This window comes from Perca fluviatilis, chromosome 15, assembly GCF_010015445.1.
Source record: "Perca fluviatilis chromosome 15, GENO_Pfluv_1.0, whole genome shotgun sequence".
Taxonomy (NCBI): domain Eukaryota; kingdom Metazoa; phylum Chordata; class Actinopteri; order Perciformes; family Percidae; genus Perca; species Perca fluviatilis.
This window is the reverse complement of record NC_053126.1, coordinates 15,849,994-15,873,043: the sequence shown is the minus strand read 5'-3', so window position 1 is coordinate 15,873,043 and position 23,050 is coordinate 15,849,994. Positions and strand designations below refer to the sequence as shown.

At 41.1% G+C, this 23,050-nt stretch overlaps 1 protein-coding gene across 1 annotated transcript; it reads right to left on the bottom strand.

Moving 5' to 3' along the window:
* Window positions 1–693: 693 nt before the first annotated feature.
* Window positions 694–16,901, bottom strand: ppap2d (phosphatidic acid phosphatase type 2D). Its single transcript, XM_039824911.1, has 6 exons — window positions 16,309–16,901; window positions 4,925–5,082; window positions 4,464–4,750; window positions 4,274–4,331; window positions 2,467–2,643; window positions 694–2,241 (listed from the first exon to the last, which is right to left on the bottom strand). The coding sequence occupies exons 1-6, from the start codon at window positions 16,514–16,516 to the stop codon at window positions 2,137–2,139; spliced, it is 993 nt and encodes a 330-aa protein (XP_039680845.1). The 5' UTR covers window positions 16,517–16,901; the 3' UTR covers window positions 694–2,136.
* Window positions 16,902–23,050: the final 6,149 nt, after the last annotated feature.

The window sequence follows — 23,050 nt, the reverse complement described above, 5'->3', positions numbered from 1 at the left end:
CCATCAGTTCTGCCAACTGCTCCATTACTCCTTCCCTTCATTACTGGACCAGTTTTCCTGCTCGTCTGTCCCCCTTACCTCAGCATTATGCACAAACCCATTTGTCTTTGCCTTTTCCGTTTGATCTAGGCTGCTTTTTATTCTCCTCCCTCAGCATGGAAGTGGATCTGAGAGAGAAATAAAGAAAGTAAAGAAACTGCCTCAGATGCCCCAGCCTGTATCTGGCTAAGCATCTCCATGGTAGCATAACCCCCTGAAACAGCCCATCATGCTCCACTGCACTCAAAAAGGACTGAAAGCAGGGAAGGGGCAAGACGAGGAAGGGTGTGAAGGGGGGGAGAGAGAGACCGAGAGAGAGAGCTGCAGTGAAAGAAACTAGGAGAGCACTGGAGTTGGAAGCCTCCAAACAACACAAGAGGTTAAATCACTTATCATTTCAGAGTTTACGTTCTGTTTCAGCCCAGATTCCTGACCTCTTTACAGAGTCTGGTATCCTGTTTCTAAAAAAAAAGAATGGCTGTATGCTGACTGACTTAGAAATGGCTAAATGGCTTACTTTACCAACTCTGCTGTGTGTGAGCAGCCAGAGACAACCGAGATGACATAAATATTGTGACATTAAGTGTGTGGTGGGCATGAGAGTGCATTACTTTTCATTTTGCTAACACTAAAAATAAGAGAGGACAGAAGAAGTTAAAAACATTCAACATTCATTTTATTGGTTTGGTTTTTTTGAGTACAGTGGTTATTTCTGCCTTTCTGGCATTCACAGACAAAACATATAACAATAACTGGGAACACAAAAAATATAGCTTTCTGATAATATCTGTGGCTCAGTCTAGTAGTTACAACAGATACAATAGTAACTCTCCGTACCTGATTGACGCAAACGTAAATACAAACACTTATTAACCATGTAAAAACTGGAAATAATACTTTTGAAATTCTGTGTGGTTCATAAAATGACATAGCTATTTACATTCAATTTGAATAATTATCATGTAACGAAAAACAAAAACAAATATAGTGTATGAGTTTGACAAAATAAACACTGATTATTCAAACTTGTGATAAAATATATCATATTGATTATAATTAAAAGGTTCCATTATGTACGTTCAAGTGCTATTAATAAAGATGCACAGGAGGGCCGCTGGGGTTGCAGCCATATCGGCTCTCCTGTCAGAGTGGCATAAATGAAGGTGCAGCTCAGAGATTGGAGTCCGGGGGCAAAGGTCAAAGGTTACAAAATTCAGTCAAGCCTCCACCTCTGAGACACAGTCAAAGTGGTTAGTACAGAAATGTGGTAGTGGTTGTGGAAGGGAAGTTACCTGGTCAGATTCCTCCACACCACTACCTTGGTTACACAAAAAGAAAGATAATGTTGTATTACAGCTCAAATACTGTTATTTTTTTCTTTCCTTACGTACAGGTTTTTGTTTTGTCATATCAATGTAGGGCAGTCTGATTAAAGCAGTGGCACATCAGAAGGTAAAGATGGTTGAAGTTGAAGCCAGCGCTTGGTTCCTTATCACTTGGTACAGAGCTGTACTCACATCAGAGGTCTAATGGTCTCAGTTCACAGCTGCTGGGTGATGTTTTTCAAGCTGAGCAGAAGATCAAAAACAAAGAGGAGGCTGGCGTTTTCTCCTTTCTCACCCAAGACCAAAGAGTGACAAGTTCTGCTTTGAAAGCTAACTAACTGCACTGACCAAATGCCTCCACCTCAGAAGAAAACTATCAACATTAGCAGCTTCTAAAAAATCCTCTTGAAAAATAGACATTTTTATTTTTTTTCATATATAAAAAAATATCTGTAATATTACTATGCAGTTTTTTTTTCCACTGGACGGGTTTGACTGGACAGTCAAATGTGCTTCTTGTATTTCACGTGTGTGTGTGTGTGTGTGTGTGTGAGAATATTAGATTACTGTTTGAATGTGTATCAGTATGCCCCAAAGAGCAAGTGTGTGTTAGATTGTACTCTTTAATCATATCCTTCTCTTAGAATGATTCACTTTCTTTAAAAAAAAAAAGATTCTCTCTGCTCCTCGCCTGTGCTAACTGACATTCTCCCTGTCTTTCTGTAGTCCATCTTCTCTTATCTTCTGATTCCTGGACGATTGCATGTGCCTGCTAACAGACAGTTTGCTGGCTGGACAGTGGACTCTCCAGGGACATGCACGTGGGAGACAGGTCTGGACGGGCGCAGGGCTTAAACATGGAGGAGATGTAGAAGGTCTGCAGGCACAGACACAAAACATGTCAGGAAATATACACAGACCACACACGCTGTCAATCATTCACTGTTTATAAACACCGTGAGAGATCAGAGTGAGGGAAACGAGGGAGAGAGCCTATTATTTAAGCCAACTCATTTAACAGAGAGCAGAGAGAAACCAATCCTGTGAAGACAGAGATAACTGTTACTCTAGACTATTTAGACAACAGTGATTTTCGACATACCACCCAGTATGCAGTGAGTCCTCCTTGGATGAAGCCTGTGATGACGTCACTGGGGTGGTGACGGTAGTCGGAGATGCGGCTCAGGCCAGTGTAGATGGCGATCATCACTAAGAGGAACTGTATTAGTGGGCGCAACAGCCGGGCTCCTCGCCACGACAACCGCGCCTGCAGGTAGAACTGCAAGAAAGGAGATAAACATTGTTATTATAATGTTACTGACTATATAATTACTACAGAAAAGGGAATACATGCTAATGTATGCCCCGCAAACATAAACTGATAATTACGTCTCATAATTTAAGTTGTAAAAACACAGGCAAAGACCTTAAAGTGAAACATGGACATCCACTCAGTCTGCTACCCAGAGGGGAAAGATTAGCTTGGCACAAGTCCATTAACACTATCTGAACCCCATTTCCTCCTTTTGTTCATCCCCTCATCTCCTGCTTCAGCGCTGCAGTACAGAATGGATGTTTGTGTCTGTAAAAAACGGGGTCACAGGGCGAGTGTGATGCAGATGCAGGGCTAGTTTTATGCGGAGGCCCGAGGTCTGTCTGGACCCGTCAACCACTAGGGAGCACGTGGCCTACATTCCTGCGGTGAGGCCGACCCTCACCGGGTCCTTTTCGCCTTCTCCTATCGCAACTCAGAGCAGGTGTCACTGTTCCTGCCTCAAACACCAGCACAGCTGGCCACGGTCTGGGTGGCATGTAGCTACAGGTTTGAAACAATCTCTCCAGGTTGTCTACAGTCTGCTAGCAGCAAACTCGCATGCAAGGCTGTGCTTTGAGTTTGGGCCTGCAGTGTGCAGTATGTGTGGAGAAACAACACAGTGAGATGTGCCCTTGTTTTTCTCACACCACTTCCCCCCCATAGTAATTTACCCATTATTCCTCTGATTCAGTCTCCCCCTACTCATCCTTGTCTCTTTCTGTTCAGAGAGGAGCTGCTTTCAGTTGGACTTATATAGTGTACAAGTGCAAATAGAGGAGGCAGTGATTTTCTTTTCTCCTCTCTTTAATTTTGTACAGCGACATCCTCACTTCCTTTCATTAATTTTAGCTATACATGATATGATATTTAAGTCACCGTAAACTATGATTTAAGGGTTAATGAGGGGGAATACATAAGGAATGTGGACATTTTATGGTTAATAATGTGCTTTTGTCTCTTTCTAACCGTTGTTTCTCTCCCACAATGCACCCATGTCTACTGGGCAGTGCAGTGTGAGAGAAAGATGAAGAGATGGGGGGGGGGGGGTTGAAAGAAGCCTGTCGATCCCTCAGCAGGCATATTCAGCCCTCCACCCCTCCCCTAAATGAGACCCACAACAAGGCCTCCTCTGTCTGTGTAGCCTCTTCATCTATTCATGTTCCCTGTGGAAAAACATTCTTCCTCATTCTCTAACCCCCCCCCCCCTCTCCCCTCCTCCCTGTCTCCCCAGCTCTTTCAGCTTGGAGCAGGATGCCTTTGGAGAATTGCTGCTCTCAAAGATCTCCTCCCTCACGATCAGGAAGTGTGAATATATTTAGCAGCACATGTGCTGGTGTGTGTGTTTGTGCATGTTTAATTAGCTTATCTAGTTAATAGTTGCACACAGTGTTCTTGGCCTCTCTGGATTGGTTTTGTCTCTAATAACTGAAATTAAAGTGATTCATAATTATAGTTATTCATAATACATAATATTCCCCCAACATTTTAAACACAGTAACAAATATTATATAAACACAAGCTACGGTAAATGTGACATCCAGGTCACATTCCCGATGTGTTTGTGTGTGTGTATTCAAAAGCAGATGTGACTTACTGCCAAGTAGAGCATGGTGTACATTGCGAAGGAAGCATGGCCGGAGAAAAAAGACTTCCTGAAGGAGAAGATCAATAAAACATGCCAAATGTTACACATTAACTGCATGACTCACGATTGTATATCCTACCTTTAATAAACAAACCAAATAATTTCCAAGCATAATCACTCATGCGCACACACCACACACCTTGCTTCCTCCACCATCTTCAGATTAGGCTGCCTGCAGGTGATCTGGGAAACGTAGCTGCCCGGAGTGCAGTTGATGGACGCATAGGTGATGTTACAGACAGACAGGAAGTTGGGTCGCAGGCGTCCCACACTTAGCTTGGCCATATTGGTGAGTGACTGACCCACACAGCAACCAAACAGGAAGCTTCCCAGCTCCTTATACAGGCACGACACATAGCAGTTTCGGACAAAAGCCCGCGAGTGTGCACCTCGGAAACGCACCCGGTAGCATTCACCCAGTGCAATCTGAGATGGAAATAAGACAAGAGAAACTGGTTACATAAGGCATAAAGTACAGGTGCACAAATAATGGAACAGTGTATATATTTGTTTTAGTCTTAAAACAAACACATGCTCAAAGACACCATATTAGAGTGATGACAACTTTAACTCACTGTGCCACATCTATTATTGTCTTACTGTTAGGCCAGTGATGGCTATACCACCAGCAATGAGCAGGCTGTCAGGGATGGCCTCTCTCTCCAGGTAAGGATAGGTGATGGAGGAGTCTCCACAGAAGAAACCTCGCTTGTACGGAGTCACTGCCTTCAACTCACACGCAAAGAATGGGATCGAGGCTGTTGAGATGTGGGAAAGAAAATGAAGGGTAGGCAGACAAAAAAACAAAAGATGGCTTGATGAATGTCTGTGAGCAAGTGGTCAGTGCAACAACGATCACCGAGACAGAGAAAGATACAGAGATCGTTGGTACAGTCAGCTAAAATAAAGGTGGCCTTCTCTTGTCTCACAGGATGGGAGCAGCTTTAAAGAACATCAGTCATCTGGTGACATGATTTCCAGATTCCTGGGGGATCAAGCATTCCACACATAGCTGCTTCCATCAGAGGAGCAGGGAGAAGGAGAGATGACAGACACATACAGGCAGACAGATGGGGAGATGGGCATTGCAGTGGAGAATTAAGATGAGAAAGGAGGAAGAAGATGAGAGGGTGTGTTACACAGAACATTTCAGTGTGCCAAAAGAGGACAATAAACCCACTGTAGGAAGAGCAAGGTATTGTTTAACAATGAAGCTTTGTTCCAGTGGAAAGCAATGACCTTTAGATCCATCTATCTTACATTAACAATTGTCCTACATGTGTGTTTACTTTGTTTCCTGGCTGGTCACTTATTATAAGAACTTTGTTTCAGGTGAAAGTGAGTCAAGGTCTGGCACGCTTCAGCAAACAAACCTGATGGGGAAAGTTCATTGAGTAAAAGTTGTGCAACATTTCAATGATGACAAAAAGGGAGAAGGTGTGTTTGTATTCCCAGGACCGGGAGCTGAGCAGCACAGCTTTAATTGTGTGCTTCAAACTAATAACCAATAGCCCTGTAAGAGCCTGCCCGGCCTGCTCCATTTCTCTGTCCTGTATCCCATGTCCCCTTGTCACCCCATGGAATGCAGCGAGAACATGGGACTAATCATTAACCTCTGTGCCTCTTCCTGTCATCCAAGGCCTGCTGGTGGCTGGAACGCACCCAGGCCAAAACTCTGCTCCTGCCAGGGAATCTCTCAGACTACGTGACTGTGTAGTGCACAAGACACAAACTCAAAATCATGCCAAAAGGAACAACACACAAATACACACTCACACAATGGCAATGTCTTTAAACATGGTAAATCAACAATTACTAACTGACAAAGGCCAGGAAATGAATACCTAACCTACTATACTATTAAGATTTGTCCACATTGGCTTTGGTTTAGTTGTATTATTTTGTGTGTTTGTTATCCCAACCATACAGTCATACCATTCATTCAGCCACACTGAACTGATAAAGGATAACAAGGAAATGATCTATAGGCTTGAGGCTATCAGCACAGAAAACACATGAGGAGGCAACTCTTACCAGCTGTGTGACAGTATAGCTGATTAAGAATGTTATACTGTAGTCATAAGTGTGTGGTAGTGACCTCTGTACTCAAAGTCATGCTGCCCTAACAGAAAGACTAAACACAGATAAAAGCCAGCCCACTTCTATTTCATTTAAGAGGGGCCTTAGTATGAAAGTGAGGAAGGGAAACACGTTGCAGGCAGATCGCAAAGGCTGTGACGTCAACAAAGAGAGAAAGAGAGATAGGAGACACCTCTCATCTGACCCCGATCTCTCGCTCATCTCCAGGCGCCACGTCTACAGGCCTTTCCTCACATACCTACATCAATTACATAAATATACCTCATGCAACACACACAGGTCACATACAGGTGCAATCTGTTTTTTTAGACAGAGGAATTTATTATAATGGCTCTACCGGCAAATCATTATTTATTTTGAAATTCTGGTGTTTTCTGGTCAGAATTACTGCCTTTATAAAAAAAATCCAAGTTGAATGTTGTCAAACCATTGGATTTATTACTATGGGTTTATTAGGGGCATCATCTAATGCAATCCATGAATTCTGTAGTCAACTCTTATATTGTAAGATTCTTATAATGTTGAGTGGTGTGTATATTACATTCCTTTAGGAACAGTTATATTAAAAAAAAAAAAAATTAGTAGTTTTATTATTATTTTTTTTTTATAATAAATATTGTTGTTTATTTTAAAATATTTTTTTTTTTTTTTTTTTTTTTAAAAAAAATTTTTTTTTGGTTTTTTTTTTTCTTTTTTTCCTTCCACCTGCATAAAATGCACAGCCATCTCTTAATCTCCTAATCGTAATCCTTTTATCTGTGTGTATCATACCTTGGTGGAGACCTGCAGAGCAATGTTTTGGTTCCTGTCTGGTTCAAATTGAGTGGGTGTGGCTGTGTGTGAGTAGGCTAAGTGAATACTATGTGAGTATATCAGAATGGGTTTTGATGACATTTTGGGGTGTCCTTTGTGTGCTTAAATGTTGCAACATAAAGTACAGCATTGGACATTTACTCTGCCTGCGTGTGTAATCAGGTCAATTCTGTGTCAAATAGAGAAATGTTTTGCTTTATATACCATCCATTAACAGACTCTCTCTGTGGCCTCATCATATTCCACAATATCCTCTCTCAATAATCAATATTTTGCTGCACTTGCAGGGAGTTAATGGACAGAGTCTCCATTAAGGATTAAACACTCTGCGGTTACAGTAGGAGCATGGACTTTTTAAGGGATCATTTTCAATACATATGGAGGTATAATGGAAACCATGAAGTGCTGAGCCAGATTGCAGCATATTTTATGACCTTAGACCTGTGCTGATGGCTTGTGCTGTTTTCCCATTATTGCAGGAAGTCCATGGACAGACTCAGCACTAATGGCCATGAACCAAAGATCACTCCACTGTGGCAAAGCTGTTTGCAAAGCTTCTGAATAAAATAAAATAGACCTCAATCTCAGTTGTATAACAAATTCTCAGTGCTGTGTACAATTAATAAAAAACAAATTGATAGTGCTAGAAACACTTGGAAATCTATTCAGTATCTGTACAATCAGGACTACACAAATTACAAGCTCCTGTGTCACAGTCAAACTCTAGGCTTTACAACTACATTAAAACAGTTTTCCCAACAAGACATGAAAACACTCCAGAGACCCTCACATCATCTGTCAGGCAGCTGTGAGTGAACCTCTGCACCTGGCCAAGACATGCTCAACAGAGAGCCAGGCCAGGAAGACCTGCGAGGGGACCCAAAAGGAGGCGGAGGAGTGGGTCGGCTCACACAGCCTGGACAAAATGTGCTGCTCGTTGGGCCTGACACTCAAAGCAGGAATGCTTTCAAATAGTCAAAAGGGATAGAAAGAAAGAAGGGGGGAAAGAAGAGAAGGAGGGAGGGAAGAAAAGAGGAGGAATGAGAGCAGAGGGGATATGTGCCTCTGAAAAACTGTTCTGGTTCTAATTTACACATCTATGACCACAGCCCAGAATGAGCTCACTGTGAGAGGAGAACAACAACAACCAAAAGCAAGAAATAGAAAAAAAAAAAACTATGGAGAAAGTGATTAAAGACAGAGTGCTAAAAAAATAGGGCAGATGGCAGTTATTCATCGGCATGCTTTATGGTCAAACTACAAACTAGGCTAAAATGCATGGCCAGAAGACTCTAAAATTGACAAATGGGGGTGAGGGTGATAATACTGGGGTGAGAGAAAACTGGAGAGATGGAGCCAAGAGAGATGCGGCAAGGGTTTCTCTACAGAGAACAGCAGACGGAGGTGATTAGTGGTGGTTCTGGAATGTGAGGGTCAGAGATCTGGGCTCTGCTGGGACCCGCTCTGTAAACACGACCCCACGTCAACCAGCAAAATATCCACAACACACATACAGAAAAACCACATGAGGATGCAAAAAAAAAAAACCACAGCCGCATAGACTAACAGACAACCAAACAAACCACCAACGAACCCACTAGTTCCTAGAAAAAAAACTAACCAACCAAATAAACCACACACAAGCCAAACAATCCTAGAGATATGGATTGAGGTAAACAGCCTCACTATCACACACCTAAATGAACTGCTGTGGATGCTGCTGTTGGACAAACAGCCTGTGCATCCTCATAGATTAGCATGACACTCTGCCTACAGCTATATCTGAGCCACAGTAATGACCATCTGCTTCATCACGCTCAATAATGTTTCACTGTGCAGGCCTCGTTCTGCATTTGCCCTTTGATAAAACTGGAGGACAGTGACCTGTCAACACTGGTCCATTTGGCTTGCAGTTTAGGACTAGGCTGAGCCTGGCCTGCGGCCCAGCTTGCTGCTGCACCCTTCAGGGGTGGTCCACCCTTGCTGGGCCCCTCACCATCTTGCATATGCCAATATTTCCCAGCAAAAGTTTGAGCTGCTTGTTTACCTACAAGTCAACCTTGTAAAAAAAAAATAGTGAGCTGGTGAACTCAACCCTGAAGTGTCAGAATTTGAATTTGCGGGCAAGATAATCCCTGGTAACGACATTACAAGAAGCAGTGTAACGGCCTGCCTAACATGCTCATAAATAGCAGTCTCCAGTTGGGCTGGGTGGGCTTGTACAATTATTTGTGCAATAATGACTTTAACTGCACAAAGCTGTCTCCATGAACTAGCCTTGATCTGTTCTTTCATTTAATCACTATTCAGTTTGAGTCATGTACTTTAAGGGAAAAGCCAAGTCTTTTATGTTTCACCTGATGTAAAATAGTATTTGTTTGAAGAGGTGGCCGGGTAGAGACTGTATGCATGTGCCATCACACAGGCACATGAACACAAAAGAACACAGAAAGACACAGAGAGAGACTGTTGTACTGTCAGGAAGGTAACACTTGAACAGGAGGTGAAGTCATCCACACTAAGGCTGTGATTATAATTGGCAACCATAAACTGCCACAGACTTAATTAAAGTACTGTGCGTGTATGCAAGTGTCCTAGAAGGTGGTTTATCCTGTTCATCCTTGGTGGCCCAGTCTCGCATTGCCAGACCTCTCTCCACAGCGCTGCGGAAGAGGGTCTGGCTAGTCCACGCAGCTTATCCGGATGGGAAAAAAACGTGCTCTGGTTTATTAGCATTTCTTAAACCAATCACAATAGTCTTGGGCGGCGCTAAGCTCCAGACGGAGCCACCGTTCAGCTGCAAAATAGCCTCAGGAAGGAACTTGTTTTGGTGGAACATATGTACTTTTTAATTGTGCAAATCAGATTGAACAGATTCTACCCTGCAGAGATCTGAGGAGCAGTAAACCATAGTGCTTATAAATCGATCAGAGTTTAAAATTCCAACACAAAGAAAGCAGAAGGTAACGGATATCCAGCCGAAAAGGAAGTGGAACGTTATGGATATAGACTATTGGTGGCCCAATCTAGGTAGTGGAGAGATGGGATAAGGGTTAGTGGTGGCCCCTGCACTGACAAACACACGTTTCTTTTCCATAATTGGCTGGATTGTTCTGAGAGACTGAATCTATTTTGTCTACCCTGATGGTAGCACAAAAAAGACTCAGTAAAGAACAAAGAGGAGCCAAAACAGTCTTGGATCTTTGTTAACAATCTAGCCTACTATCATCAGCATCTACTGCTGCTGGACCGCCTTTAAGTAGATGCCCACTGCTTCGTTTATCATACCCAGCCCTTCCAACATTCAGCTAAAGTCAGTTGTTTATCTCAAATTCAAGTGATCCAGGCTCGCAGGTTTGTTCTACTTTAAGACATATGTTTCATTGTATCCGCATACAGTGGCATTTTCAACTGCCTTAATGTGGCTTTACCTTCCACCAGCGCACCAGGAGAGTTCTTTCTTGCCCCCTTAGACTGTTACTGTTACAGCTGGCCAGTGGAGACATGCTTCCCGCAGCTGCTTCTGTTCTCTCCACACTTCACTGACCTGCTTCCTGGATCCCGACTCTGGAGTTCAGGGCAGGAGTGGTGAGGTCTGAAGTGGGCTGTCTGTCTGCCTGTCTGATTCAGCAGGAACATAAAGGACCCGCCACTCTGGTATGTACCTTGGAAACTTTAAAGGGGCTCTATGGTGTTTTTTGTGGTGGGAAGGTAAGGTTGTGCGCAGTGGGGTGAGGGCTGGCAGTCTGTAATGTGAGAACGGCACAGGGTTGTGGTTGAGACTGCAGGGGAGGTATTTGGCATGGAGCAGCCTAATTGTGGTAGTACTGTGTATGGCAAGAGTAGAGGGCTGTGGGGCTGTTGTGTTAGAGTGTTTTGGTTTGCAGGGGGAACATGCAGCTGGAACAACTTCAGACCAGAGCTTGAGGGGATGAAGGGAGGGAAGGCTCCAGCAGGTGAGATGTGACACAATGATAAAATGGTCCCAATGATGGGTAGCGATGCCATGGTGCCAAGGGGGGCTGCACAAGTCTCCTTATAGGGGGACAGACAGATGAGGACGAGTCATTAGTTCTGACAAACTCAAAGGCAGGGCAACAGGCTGTATTGAGATTCAGGTAGATACTTCGATGATAAGCCTCTCCAAACCCATTCTAGCTAATGAGCACTGAGGATTGGAGTACTATACACATCTTTGTTCACTCATTACGGCTAATACCTATGGACCACCCTGGGCACTTATGGAACCGTTATCGAGGAGAAGATTTTAGCTACCTGCCTCATTAAAAGTACATTTGAAGCTATTTGCTATCTGAACAGTATATCCTTGCTACTTCCTCAATAGGACATAGACAGCTGTAGATAAGATTCCTCAGTCGCCCCTGGGTCTGACATCTGACCCCTACTGTAGATCCTCAATCCCTTCCACGCCTCTAACTACTCTCCCACCCTGGGGCTGTTCACTCATTCAGGCTCTTACTTGCCCCTCAGCCTCCAGGAAACTGAACAGGCTCTGGTGTGCTGATGGGTAAAGGAAGATGCATTGACAGCAAAGTACATGTGCCCATATAGTCTGTCTAAGGAAAGGTGCAGCTAATGGATTCCCGAATGTCTGCTGTCAAATGGGAAGGAGATGCATTAGTACACTAACGAGAGAGAGAGTAAGCAAAATCACTTCTTTCACTGACTAATGATTTGACTGAGCCATTTTTAATGGCTCTCCATCTGTCTGCCACAGAGTGACGCCAGTGGGTTCCATAACTCCGGAGCATGTTTGATCAGGGCCTAAAACGTGCAGCAAAACAGGACCGGCAAATTTGTCAACAAACAGCACACACATGGCAGCTGTAGTACGGTGCCCGTATTAGAAGCCACGGTGACGCAAACACAAACGCCCACACTTTTATTCATAAACATGCACACACACACACACACATAGGAGACAATTTAATATTCCTGGCCCTATTCACACCGACATGCTGTGACGTGTTGGCTTCTTGCTGTCTCACTCACTTGGCAGCTTTCTCTGCCAAAAGAACAGAACCAGGAATCCTCAAACATAAACCCGCCACCCGCCCAAAACACACATGCAGACGTAAAACACACACACTCACACACCTCGCTACATTGCTGAAACACCTTCAGTCTCAAAATAGAGTTTGTCTGCTGAAAAGAGGAGAAAAAGAGAAGGGTGCAAAAGCAGACATAAGCTGGAAAGAGGGAGCCCTTTTAGAATTCAGATCATTCAGGTAGATACCGGCCCTCTCGTCCCGGCATGCTGCTTCACGTCTAGAACAAAAACACACACTTGCACATAACAGCGACCAACTGATTCCAGCTTTCTCTTTCTATAGTAACAAAAAATAGTTTTGTTTTTACTATGGAATGAAATGAAAGCTAGACAAATCCATGCAGTTTATCATCAGTGTGAATCATTTTTCTCTTTTGTATTATTTTACCACAGCCTAACATCTTGTTCATATCAAGTATGAAACTATTTTACAATTAACCTTTACAAGAAGGTCAAGCCTAGTGGCTGTCATAATGTTCCTCTACGCTGTAAAAGCTAATATAGGGTTTTCAAGTGCCACTTCCAATCATTTCCCAATTACTCTTAAGAGAGGCAATAACTGGCTTTATTGGAGTGATGACAGAGTAAAGACCACCTGTGCAGGAGGGAAACAGCAGTTCAGGGTGGGAGGCCTGTCCCTGCATGCTCTGCAAATATGACAAACACCCAACACCTCCTGACCTCTGGGTGGCTGGACGCTGGATCTTAGATGGAGCCACAGGGCGCAGATTCTGTCAGGTCTGTCCCGGTTAAACCCAGTCCCATCAGGAATGCATGCACACAGACGTGTACACAAGCACACACTTGCATTCTGCAGCTTACATGGAACTTACTGAAACTGAGCTCAACCAGAACAATCCATCTCTGTGCAGCATCCATCACTTTCATGTCAGAACAGCCTTATTTTGCCTTATTGCTGGAGTGCAACAGTGTTAGACAAGCCCGGTGTTGAGTAAGACTATGATCAGGTAACCTGAGTCAAAGCCTTGGTTAATGTCCTCAATATTCCAGCATTCCACAGCAGAAAGATTAAAGTTCATTCATAATGCCGCACCATACTAACTTTATGTCGCATGTATTACATGTTATAAAATGTATATTAAATACTGAATCACATGGAGAGGCTGTGAAAACCTTGGATCACTGTGGAATCCCTCTTCAGCTGATAACATAATGAGGATGGGATGCTTCAGGGTAAAATTCCACAGTTACACAGTGAATGAGCCCCTTTAACAGGATGAATAATGCCGTCAGGTCAACCGTCTGAGGGAATCTGATGATGGCATTTTTAAGGGAAAATTGGGTTAGTCAGAGATAAGAGGGTTTAGCTCAATGAAGGGCCTAATTCATCTCCACTAAGTGATGGCATTCACTGCTGAATGCCCACAAATGAGTCAAAGTCTGCTAATAACTGACATGATGGTTAACAGGGCAGAGACAGGCAGGATGCTGTCAAACAGCCGGAGATCTGCATGTCATCTAATAGTAAGATCTCCCAGTAGCAAGAATGGTATAAAACTATATCATTAAATATTATTCTCTCATTTCAGTATAGTGTAGCGAACAATTCACCATGTGATGTTTAACAAGAAGTTTTGCAACTATTGATCTGAGATAAGTCTTTTTTGTCAGCTCATCTAATTGTTCTTGATAAAACTTTAAAGCACTGTTTGTTTTGTTTTTATTTTTGCTGCAGAGAAAAACTACATTTTCATCTCGACCTCTTAAACCTTATACTTTTATAATGTTGAAAATCATCAATTGAAAACGGAAATGTACCAATCTATTAAACCAAACAAGACCTTTGAAATTGTTACTTCCATAGCAAGAAGGTGAACTCCTTAAACTTTACAAAAGTCACAGGACTAACTGACTCTCTAAATCCTCTCAGCTGTGACCAGCTTGAGGCTCAGGGATTCAGACTGTGTTGTAATCTAGTCAGAGGGGGATAAGAGGGACACGCAATTTTGTGAGAAAACAAGTGGCGTGCGTCTTACGAGGAGAACTGAGAGAGACCATTTCCTCCGTTGTGCTAACTGATGCTGAGTCGCAAGCTACTTCCTAAACACCAAAACAAAGCTGCTGAGAAGTGTGCAGAGTGAACAGCTAATAGCATACCTGCAGGGGTTAAGAATAACACGGCAATGAAACTGACTGCCTCACACTGTTGTTTTGTCTGCCGGCTTACTTCCTATGCTTTAACTGCCAATGAGGCTGAGACCTGTCAATCTGCCTGGACGGGTTCTGCCTCTCTAGTGTTTGCAGCCGGTCCGAATAACCACTCACGAATAACACTGATCTGCTTCCCTAACATAGTCATGTGAGATGACGACATAAAACTGATGAAATTATACAATCTCACTAGATACCGAATATCACAGTCCAGTAGAGCAGGTCCTTAGGCAAGCTTTCAGAGGATTTCAGATATTTCCCAAACTAGACTGTACAGAGGAATAAAGTAATACAGTACTCTGACAGCTTCAGTCACTAGATTCTTGCCAGATTCACGTCAAGAAAATCTTTAATATAATGCAATGCTGTAGTTTAAACCACTACACACGTTATACCAAGCACGGCATAAACAAACCACAGTACACCATTAAAATACTGTCTTCATGTTGATGGAAATAATATAATTAACTTAAGAACCTGTTCCTGCTAATAATTCCTAATTTGGGTCTTGCCACATTTATGTAACTAAAGGATTTGAATACGTTTTCCTCTAAATGGAAAGTTCAATCTCACTATCATTGTTATGTATTAACTACAAAGGCACAATGAGTTAATGTGTAATCAAGTCTCAAATTCTATAACTGTGGTAATCCTACCTAACATAATGACAACTGTGCTGCTCTATACTGAATCAAAACACAGTTTGACCAAATCTTATCACACAGAGGTCTCTGTTATTATGTGTCCATTTGATGGGCAGTGCTGATTATGATTAATTTGACAATCTGTATCATCTATATATTGCTTGCCATTCATCAAGTAAAAATACAAAACATTTGAAAGCTTGTTTTTGTCTATTATAAGTTAAAGATATTTGAGTTTAGTGACTTCTGCTTTGCACAAAAAGTCTTCAGTTTCAACATTTTAAAAGTAGACAAAATGTAAAAAGAAAAAAAAAAGATTCATGGATTACTGACAAAACTATTATTAGGATACTTTTCAAAATTAGGTCTTCAAATCCACTATCAAGTGGAATCCATTAGTCATTTCAATGTTATTAGAGAAACTTATTTTGACCACTCCTTTATTATGGTTATGTCAGAGACGTCTGAGTTGTTTTCCACATGTTGTTACTGATGTTTCTAATTCTCCTTGTGAAAACTGGTGGTGAATGTTATTGAATGGTTCCAGCTGAGCATTGTAAATTATGTGTGGCTGCCATTCTTGCTGCAGGGAGAGAGAGGCGAAAGAGCTCAGTGAACAGCGGTAACTTTCGGCACGAGAACACAAGCATGTTTTTATCCCAATTCCCACGTTCTTCTCTCGGGAACTTTGGGAGTTGCCATGGGAACGGATGAATTCCCGGGACAACTCTGCTCCTGCCAGCTGAGCCCCCCATCCCCTCCCTCCTGCCCCCACGTGCACCGAGGGGAACGAGCTGAAAGTTTTCAGACCGTTTGAACAGTTTCCATTTGACTTCTGGAAAAATGCTTTGCAGCTTCGTTAACTTTAACAAATCCCCTTGCAATGTTTTTTTTTTCTACTCAAAGCCAACTTCGTTTAACCTCCTTACCCCTGGAGATTAAAATATGATCTAAAAGCTCGTGTTGACACTTGCGTGTGTGGGTCCTTTAAAAGTGTTCAAAGTGAATTAGAACTATATAATTGTAAATTCAAAGCTTTAAAATTACGTGATAAAGTGGTCACCGCTGCATTTATATTGGAGTTACTTTAGGCTAAACAGCTGCAGTCATCCTGTAATAACATAAAAAACAACAACCCTAAGGTCAAAACCATTCATTTAAAATAAGTAAACACAGATTCTTACCGACACAAAGGCATATTAAATCCAAACCGACAAGCATCTTCCTCTTGGTGCAAAACGAGGTTTCCTCCTCAGGTTGAGAAACAAAATGCTTCCCACCGCCGTTCTCCCTCCCGTCCCCGGCTCCTCCGGTGTCAGCTAACCGCAGCTGGAGCTCCGCGTCCCGGGACAGCGTGTTGCCGTGGGTAACGGTAGAACTTAACTTCTGCATGTCTTTAGCTTAAAAAAATTTAATGACAACTTGATTAAAATGTATTTGCAATTGTTGTTGTTGTTGTTTTGGTAATGGTGGGAATTCCCAAACGTTTCAGTCCGTCCGTCGTCGGTGCAACGAATCCATGTCAATGAAAGTTTGACAGCAGCAGACCCTGATAACCAACCGACTGCTAGTTTACGCGTTTGTCTCAAAAAAAAAAAGCTAATTTGCAGAGGAACATAAAGATGGAGGCTAATCGAAAATAAGAGGGAACGCTAACATCCGAGTAAACATTAACTCAGTTACACCTCTCAACAAACTTCTTGTGAGTGTGAGCGCGTGCCTACTCTCTGCTCTCAAAAAACGTCCTGAACAGACCAGCATTCACTCTAAATGTCAAACAACATGAATGTAAAACAAAACTTTTAATTTGAACTTTCAAAATAAAGTCTTTTATTGATGAATGTGGGCCTCGCCGTTGGTCGAGTAACTGTGAAACGTTTATTTTGGTTGAAAAATCGTGTCATTTCCGGTTATTCAGTTTGACTTGACGCAGCTGCAGTCCGCAGTAAAAACCAACAGAATCAATGTTTAACGATGAGGCTGGAGCCCACAACATGTTCGTTCCAGCTGACCTGACAGCTGTGCAATGACTGGTCCTCTTCACTGAGATGTCCACTATCCTATCGAACTGTCCCACCCATGTACATAGCCTAGGCTACAGCTTCTGACTTTCTACAGATTAATAATGCAGGCATTGGGAGATTTTATCTTCGCCAAAAAAGAAACTAGGCCCTATAAGCAAGACTTTTCAATAGGCTGATTCTCCTAATATCGATAACGGTAACAAATGTAGCCAGCTACTCAGTGGTGGCCTCACTGTAGTTTAGGTCGACAAAAAAGTAAAACATGTTGGATAGGCCATTGCACCATGTGTGCCCTATAGCCTACATACAAGTCTGTCTGACAATTGGATTTTTCCATGATATTGACTACTGTTTGACTGTCTGCCTCTGCACTAGATAGATAAATAAACAGACAGACAAACCACAATCTGAACAAATCTTTCCATCGGTATGAACCCTTATGAAATGCATGTTGCAAGTTTAATTTCTTAAATCAATCAATCAGCTGCATTTTGCATTTGATTCCTCAGTGATGAACTCCATGGTTACCGCGTAATGTGGCGGGGGGGGGGGTGAGACATTGACATTAATGTATTTACTGTTTAAATAAAACAAAACAATGTTTTTCCTGTGCTGACTTGCTTATATTACTGAAAAGTATTATTAAAATTATACTAAATTAGTCCCAGCACATTTTCATTACTACTGTGTAGCCTTATTCATTTATTTTACATACATATTTGAATAGAACATTATGACAGTGTGTTCAATAACTTCGATGTGATGTGACCCATCGACTCAAATTTAATGTGATGTATCACTACACTTGACACACAGGACAAACCTCTTCATATGGGCTAGGACTTTTAGGCGATTTTTCTTTGCTAAATATTCTTATGGGGGAATTTGTGATTTCATTCAATAACTTGCATAAGGGTGTGTTCTGTGTGTCAGTCTATTTATACATTTTGGTACTAAATCTGGGTCTGGAGTGAATGTCTGTCGAACATCCAAGTTAACACTAACTTCACTGTGGTCATGTTATTAGTAACGCCTTGCTCACTGACTGTGTGTAAGAGGTTTCCTGCCCCCTGGTGTAAAGACAGAAGCACAGCTGCTTCAGCTTTTCGAGGTTTCATAGCATTTTCAAACACTCTGGCTTTCTTGGTTTGTCACATCTAAATTAGGGCTGCAATTTACGATTATTTTGATGGTTAATGATCAATTTATTGTTTGGTCTATCAAATGGCAGAAGACAAGAAAACATACTTGTCCAAGTGTTATGGAGTGCAATTTAACACTGCTTTTTCCCCAAATATGAAGAGATACACAGAAAATAGATTATTTATTTTACTGCCACTATAGTTTGGCTATTATAAAATACCTAGAAAATTTAAAAGGACATTTGATATTGGAGTGGCAAACAATTGTTATTAAATGGCAATATTAAATGAGAATTTAAAGTTAATTAAACATTTAAAATAGAAACTGGCAAAAAAAAAAAAAATTGCAGGGAAAATTGGAAAAGAAAACACTGTGTTTAAGAAACAGAAAATTTAAAAAAGCATTTGCAACTAATGTTCTGTTTGTGAGTCTTCCAAAACTATAAAGTCCATCCTTTCCTTGCGAAATGTATACTGTGATTGCTAATGCTAATGTGCAAGCAAAAATAGAACACACCAAACATGTTAAAATCTACCAGCTGATGAGCCCTTGCTGACAGATGGAAAAGAAAAAGGAGAAAGGGAAGTGACCAGAGGTAATGTTTTCCCCCATTCTCCATTGCAGTTTTAGACACACTAAAGATACATTTATAATGTAATTTCTAACAGTGACAAATGGGATGACGGTCCACATATTAATTAGTAATGCAATATTAAGTATTTTCCATTATTTTTCATGTACTTCGAAGCACCTTTGTAAACATGTCTTCACCACTGCTGTATTTATTAACGTGTGGCGTGTCTTTGGGAAGCCCCTCACTGATGACACACATGTGTTTTAGGATCAGAGTTCAGGTTTTACATTTACTGTAGGCAGTGGTGGAATGTAACTAAGTGCATGTACTTAAGTACAAATTTGAGGTACTTGTACTAAAGTACTTGATTCTTTTCTTTTCGTGTAACATTCTACTTCTACTCATTTCAGAGAGAAATATTGTACTTTTTACGCCACAACATTAATCAGACAGCTTTAGTTACTAGTTATACAAAACACATGTAGTATAAAATACAGTGTTTCATTATAAATTAAACCACCCAACAATATGACGGCCTACAAGTCCAGCTGAAATGATTAGCCGTTCAAACACAGAACTGTTTTGATCATTTCCAGTTTCCAAAATTTATTTTTACTTTTGATACTTTAAGTACATTTTCCTGATGATACTTACATACTTTTACTTAAGTAACATTTTGAATGCAGGAAATTTACTTGTAACAGAGTATTTTTACAGTGTGGTATTAGTACTTTTACTCAAGTAAAGGATCTGAATACTTCTGCCACCACTGACTGTAGGGCAGCATAAAGCATATTATAATTAGTTTTATAGCCTTACATTTTCTATTCTTCTTTGTCTGTCTGTCTTTTTGGTGCATTATTAATTTACATCCACTAGATGGCTGTAAATCATCATCATTTAGGACATCAGAGGAAGTAAACATACTGTACTGTATATCAACAGTAGTCACTGAGGAGTGGATCTAAAATGGCTGGGGTCACAATGATGTCTCCTCTACTGATTTGATGTTATTTAGTGTATTTAAGGATGTCAAATTAAGGATTTTAACATATGGTGTAGTAATGCTTTAGATATCTCCACCATGTGTTTACATGTATTGCAGTCACTGTCAGTCTATGAAAATCTACATGTTGGTGTCATTGCCATCAGTCGTATCTGAGCTGATTTTCCATCCTACTTTGACATTATGCGTCACTGTTTCCACAATTAATTTAGCCCATTACCACAGGTATCCATCCTCAACCACTCCGATAATGTTGGATGAAATTTCATTTTGAATGATTAATTGCACCGTCTTTCCTCTGTGCTTCTCAAATGAAACTATGATTCATTCAGTGCTAAGCCATTTGGTCTGGCTTTTTTTACTGAAAGTGTTTTAATCAGCCACAATTCAAAGTGATGATACAAACATTGCTGAAACAATCAGATTTCCTTCTCCATTTCTATAATGTTCGTCACAGGCCACACTGAAAACACTCATGTGTTTCAAATGTGCACATGACTCAATACTGCTGACTCCCAAAAATGCAATTGTTTTCCATGTAATTTACCTAAAATACAATCCTATTATTCTGCAGTGCACATACATGCCTTCAGCCACTGTGAATTAAAGTCAGTGATAAGTCTGGGCATGTTATCTGTTACTGTGTCACTTGACCATTGCCATTCATAAAGGTCCCCTACCACAGGTATTTTGTCTTTGAGTCCTCTTTTTGGTCTAATGACACATACCTGAAACAAAGCCCCATCCTGTTTTGCTGCTATGAAACTTTCCCCAAGCAAAGTGCTAACAGGGAAAGTGAAACCACATTTGCTGACCTCAACCTGAATCTATGTAGAGGTGGGAATTTTCAATAAGTAAAAATAGTAAACAACCTATCATGACATTTCCACTTTGACATTTGTTTGACATTATTATGTTTTTGAAAGTTAAGGAAGTACATTTTTGTACCCAGTGTGGGATGTGGAAGTAAATAATAGGATTTGAATACATTTCACTCTAGTTTATTTGTGTATACTTTGTATTCAATTTATCCTGTAAAAAAAGATTTTATCTCTGCAGTTTCCTGGTCTTAGCCTTTTACCCACATATTTTAATGAAAATAAATGTACAGAGATAAGCTACCAAGATCTAGCATTCATGAAAACTTCAATAATTCAATGCTGATTAATACATTGGATCCTTGTTTACTTGTTCTAATCAACCCTTACTCACATCCTGTGCATTATCCTTTTCTAAAGTAGTTTCAAGCATGTTAAAAACTGTTATTATACCTTGTTTATTATCGAGACACATAGAGTAAAAAAAAAGGGAAAATATGGAGCAATATCAGCAAGGCAATGACTTTCAATGTTGGCCAAACACCAATGTAAAAAAGGATGACACCACCACCGCCACTCAAACACTCTTCATAAAGTCTCGTCATTAAAAAAGGAACTGAATGATTCATTTTGGAATGAATTTATGTTAAAGTTCTTCGCTGCTTCCTTCTGCTCCTGGTACTGAGCGTTCCTCCTTTTTGTGTAAGTCGTGGTGAGTAGGAGTAAAGGGCCAGCCCCAAAATGCACATACAACATGGGCCTTCTGTGTATGCCTGCAGTAACACACAGGGGGAAGTACCATCTGGATTCCTCTTTGTTCTACAGATACTCAAGGCACAGCAGAACAAAGTCAGACATCAAGAACGTCCTCATCACATGCACACACTGAGCTCAGGAAGCAAACCCACACACTGCTTTGGTGTAGAGCAGAGGAAACTCAGGACCTGTTCAGTCGTCAGTTCTTAATATCTGTCTTCCTCAAGCCGCTCTAAGCTCTGCCGTCGGACTGACGATGCCACAGCATACTCATATTCAGCATTCCCTAATCCACATCCTCCTGTTGTGGATCACCGTCCTTTCCATTGCCCAGATTGTGTTTATCGTCCTCTTCTTCACAGCTGGACATCATGACCTGGTGAGACCTCTTAAAATATCCTCAGATTGAATTTACAGAATGTTCCAGTATCTCATGGGTGTTAATGATGACATACAAACTTTACATTGTAAACTTGTCAATTAGTTTTACCATAGCCACATCACTTGAATTAATTGATAAAGTTTAGGATGCATGTTGTGTTTAAACACCTGTGCAGTGCAGCTGTTCTTTCTTGTGGTTTAGGTAGTAGCATAGCCAGTGAGAAAGACTGCCTGTGGTCTGCAGAAGGTTACATAGACCTCTATTATGACTCAAACAGTGGTAGCATTGGCATGATGTTCAGATGAAAACCCCCATACACCATCATAACCCAGAGAGAAAAACAAAGCAGCACAACAAATACAACCCAAGTTGAGCATAACTGGTATAATTTAAAGTCTAGCATTATGGTTGAATACCTAAGCAAAGGTGTTGATTGTTAGTGTTTGGAGTAAATATTTGAAAGGAATATGCTTTTGATAAACACTGATTTGCATTTAAAAATTTAATTTAGCATTGTCAAATTTAGCAATGCCATTTAGAGAATTTGAATGTTTATTGCACCTACAGATGGGTCAACCTTCATTCACTGGCACATTTGTGTTATCAAAACCCTCTTTTAACATTTGTCATTACTTATTTATTATTATGAGCATATTTTGTGGGTCTGTTTCCTTCTCCAGTCTCAGAACAGTGACGCTGTAACACCAGAGCGCCCAATGCCAATCCGGGCAAACAATACACCTTCGGTAAGATAACCGCAGCTTCAGAGTTTGTGCTTCTCCTGTTGACCTCTCTGTGTTGTGTTAAATATTCTTACAATCTCAACACACATGTTCTTGGTGATTAAGAATCATGTTACTGTTATTAGTTTTTGATTAGTTTTTCAATCCCACTATTCCAGACACACAAATCTTGACAAGGCAGCTGTGTCTCAAATTACTTTTCTTCTTGAGTTACTTAGATATTTACGTCAGATAGTCTAACCGCTCTCCTCACTTCTTGGAGGAAGCACAGTGACGTCATTACCACATTCGGGGAAATGCCACTAAACTAAACTGTTGTCTCTTCATTTTCCTTCTGAAGATAGTGTATGATCTATTATGTTCTCACTTTTAAGATGGAGGTAATAGTCTTATCACCACGTTTAAAGAAAAACAAAAGTAACTTCTGTGTAGCTGGTCTGTGTGTCAGTGTTGGAGCCATGTGGGCAGTAGGCACCACAT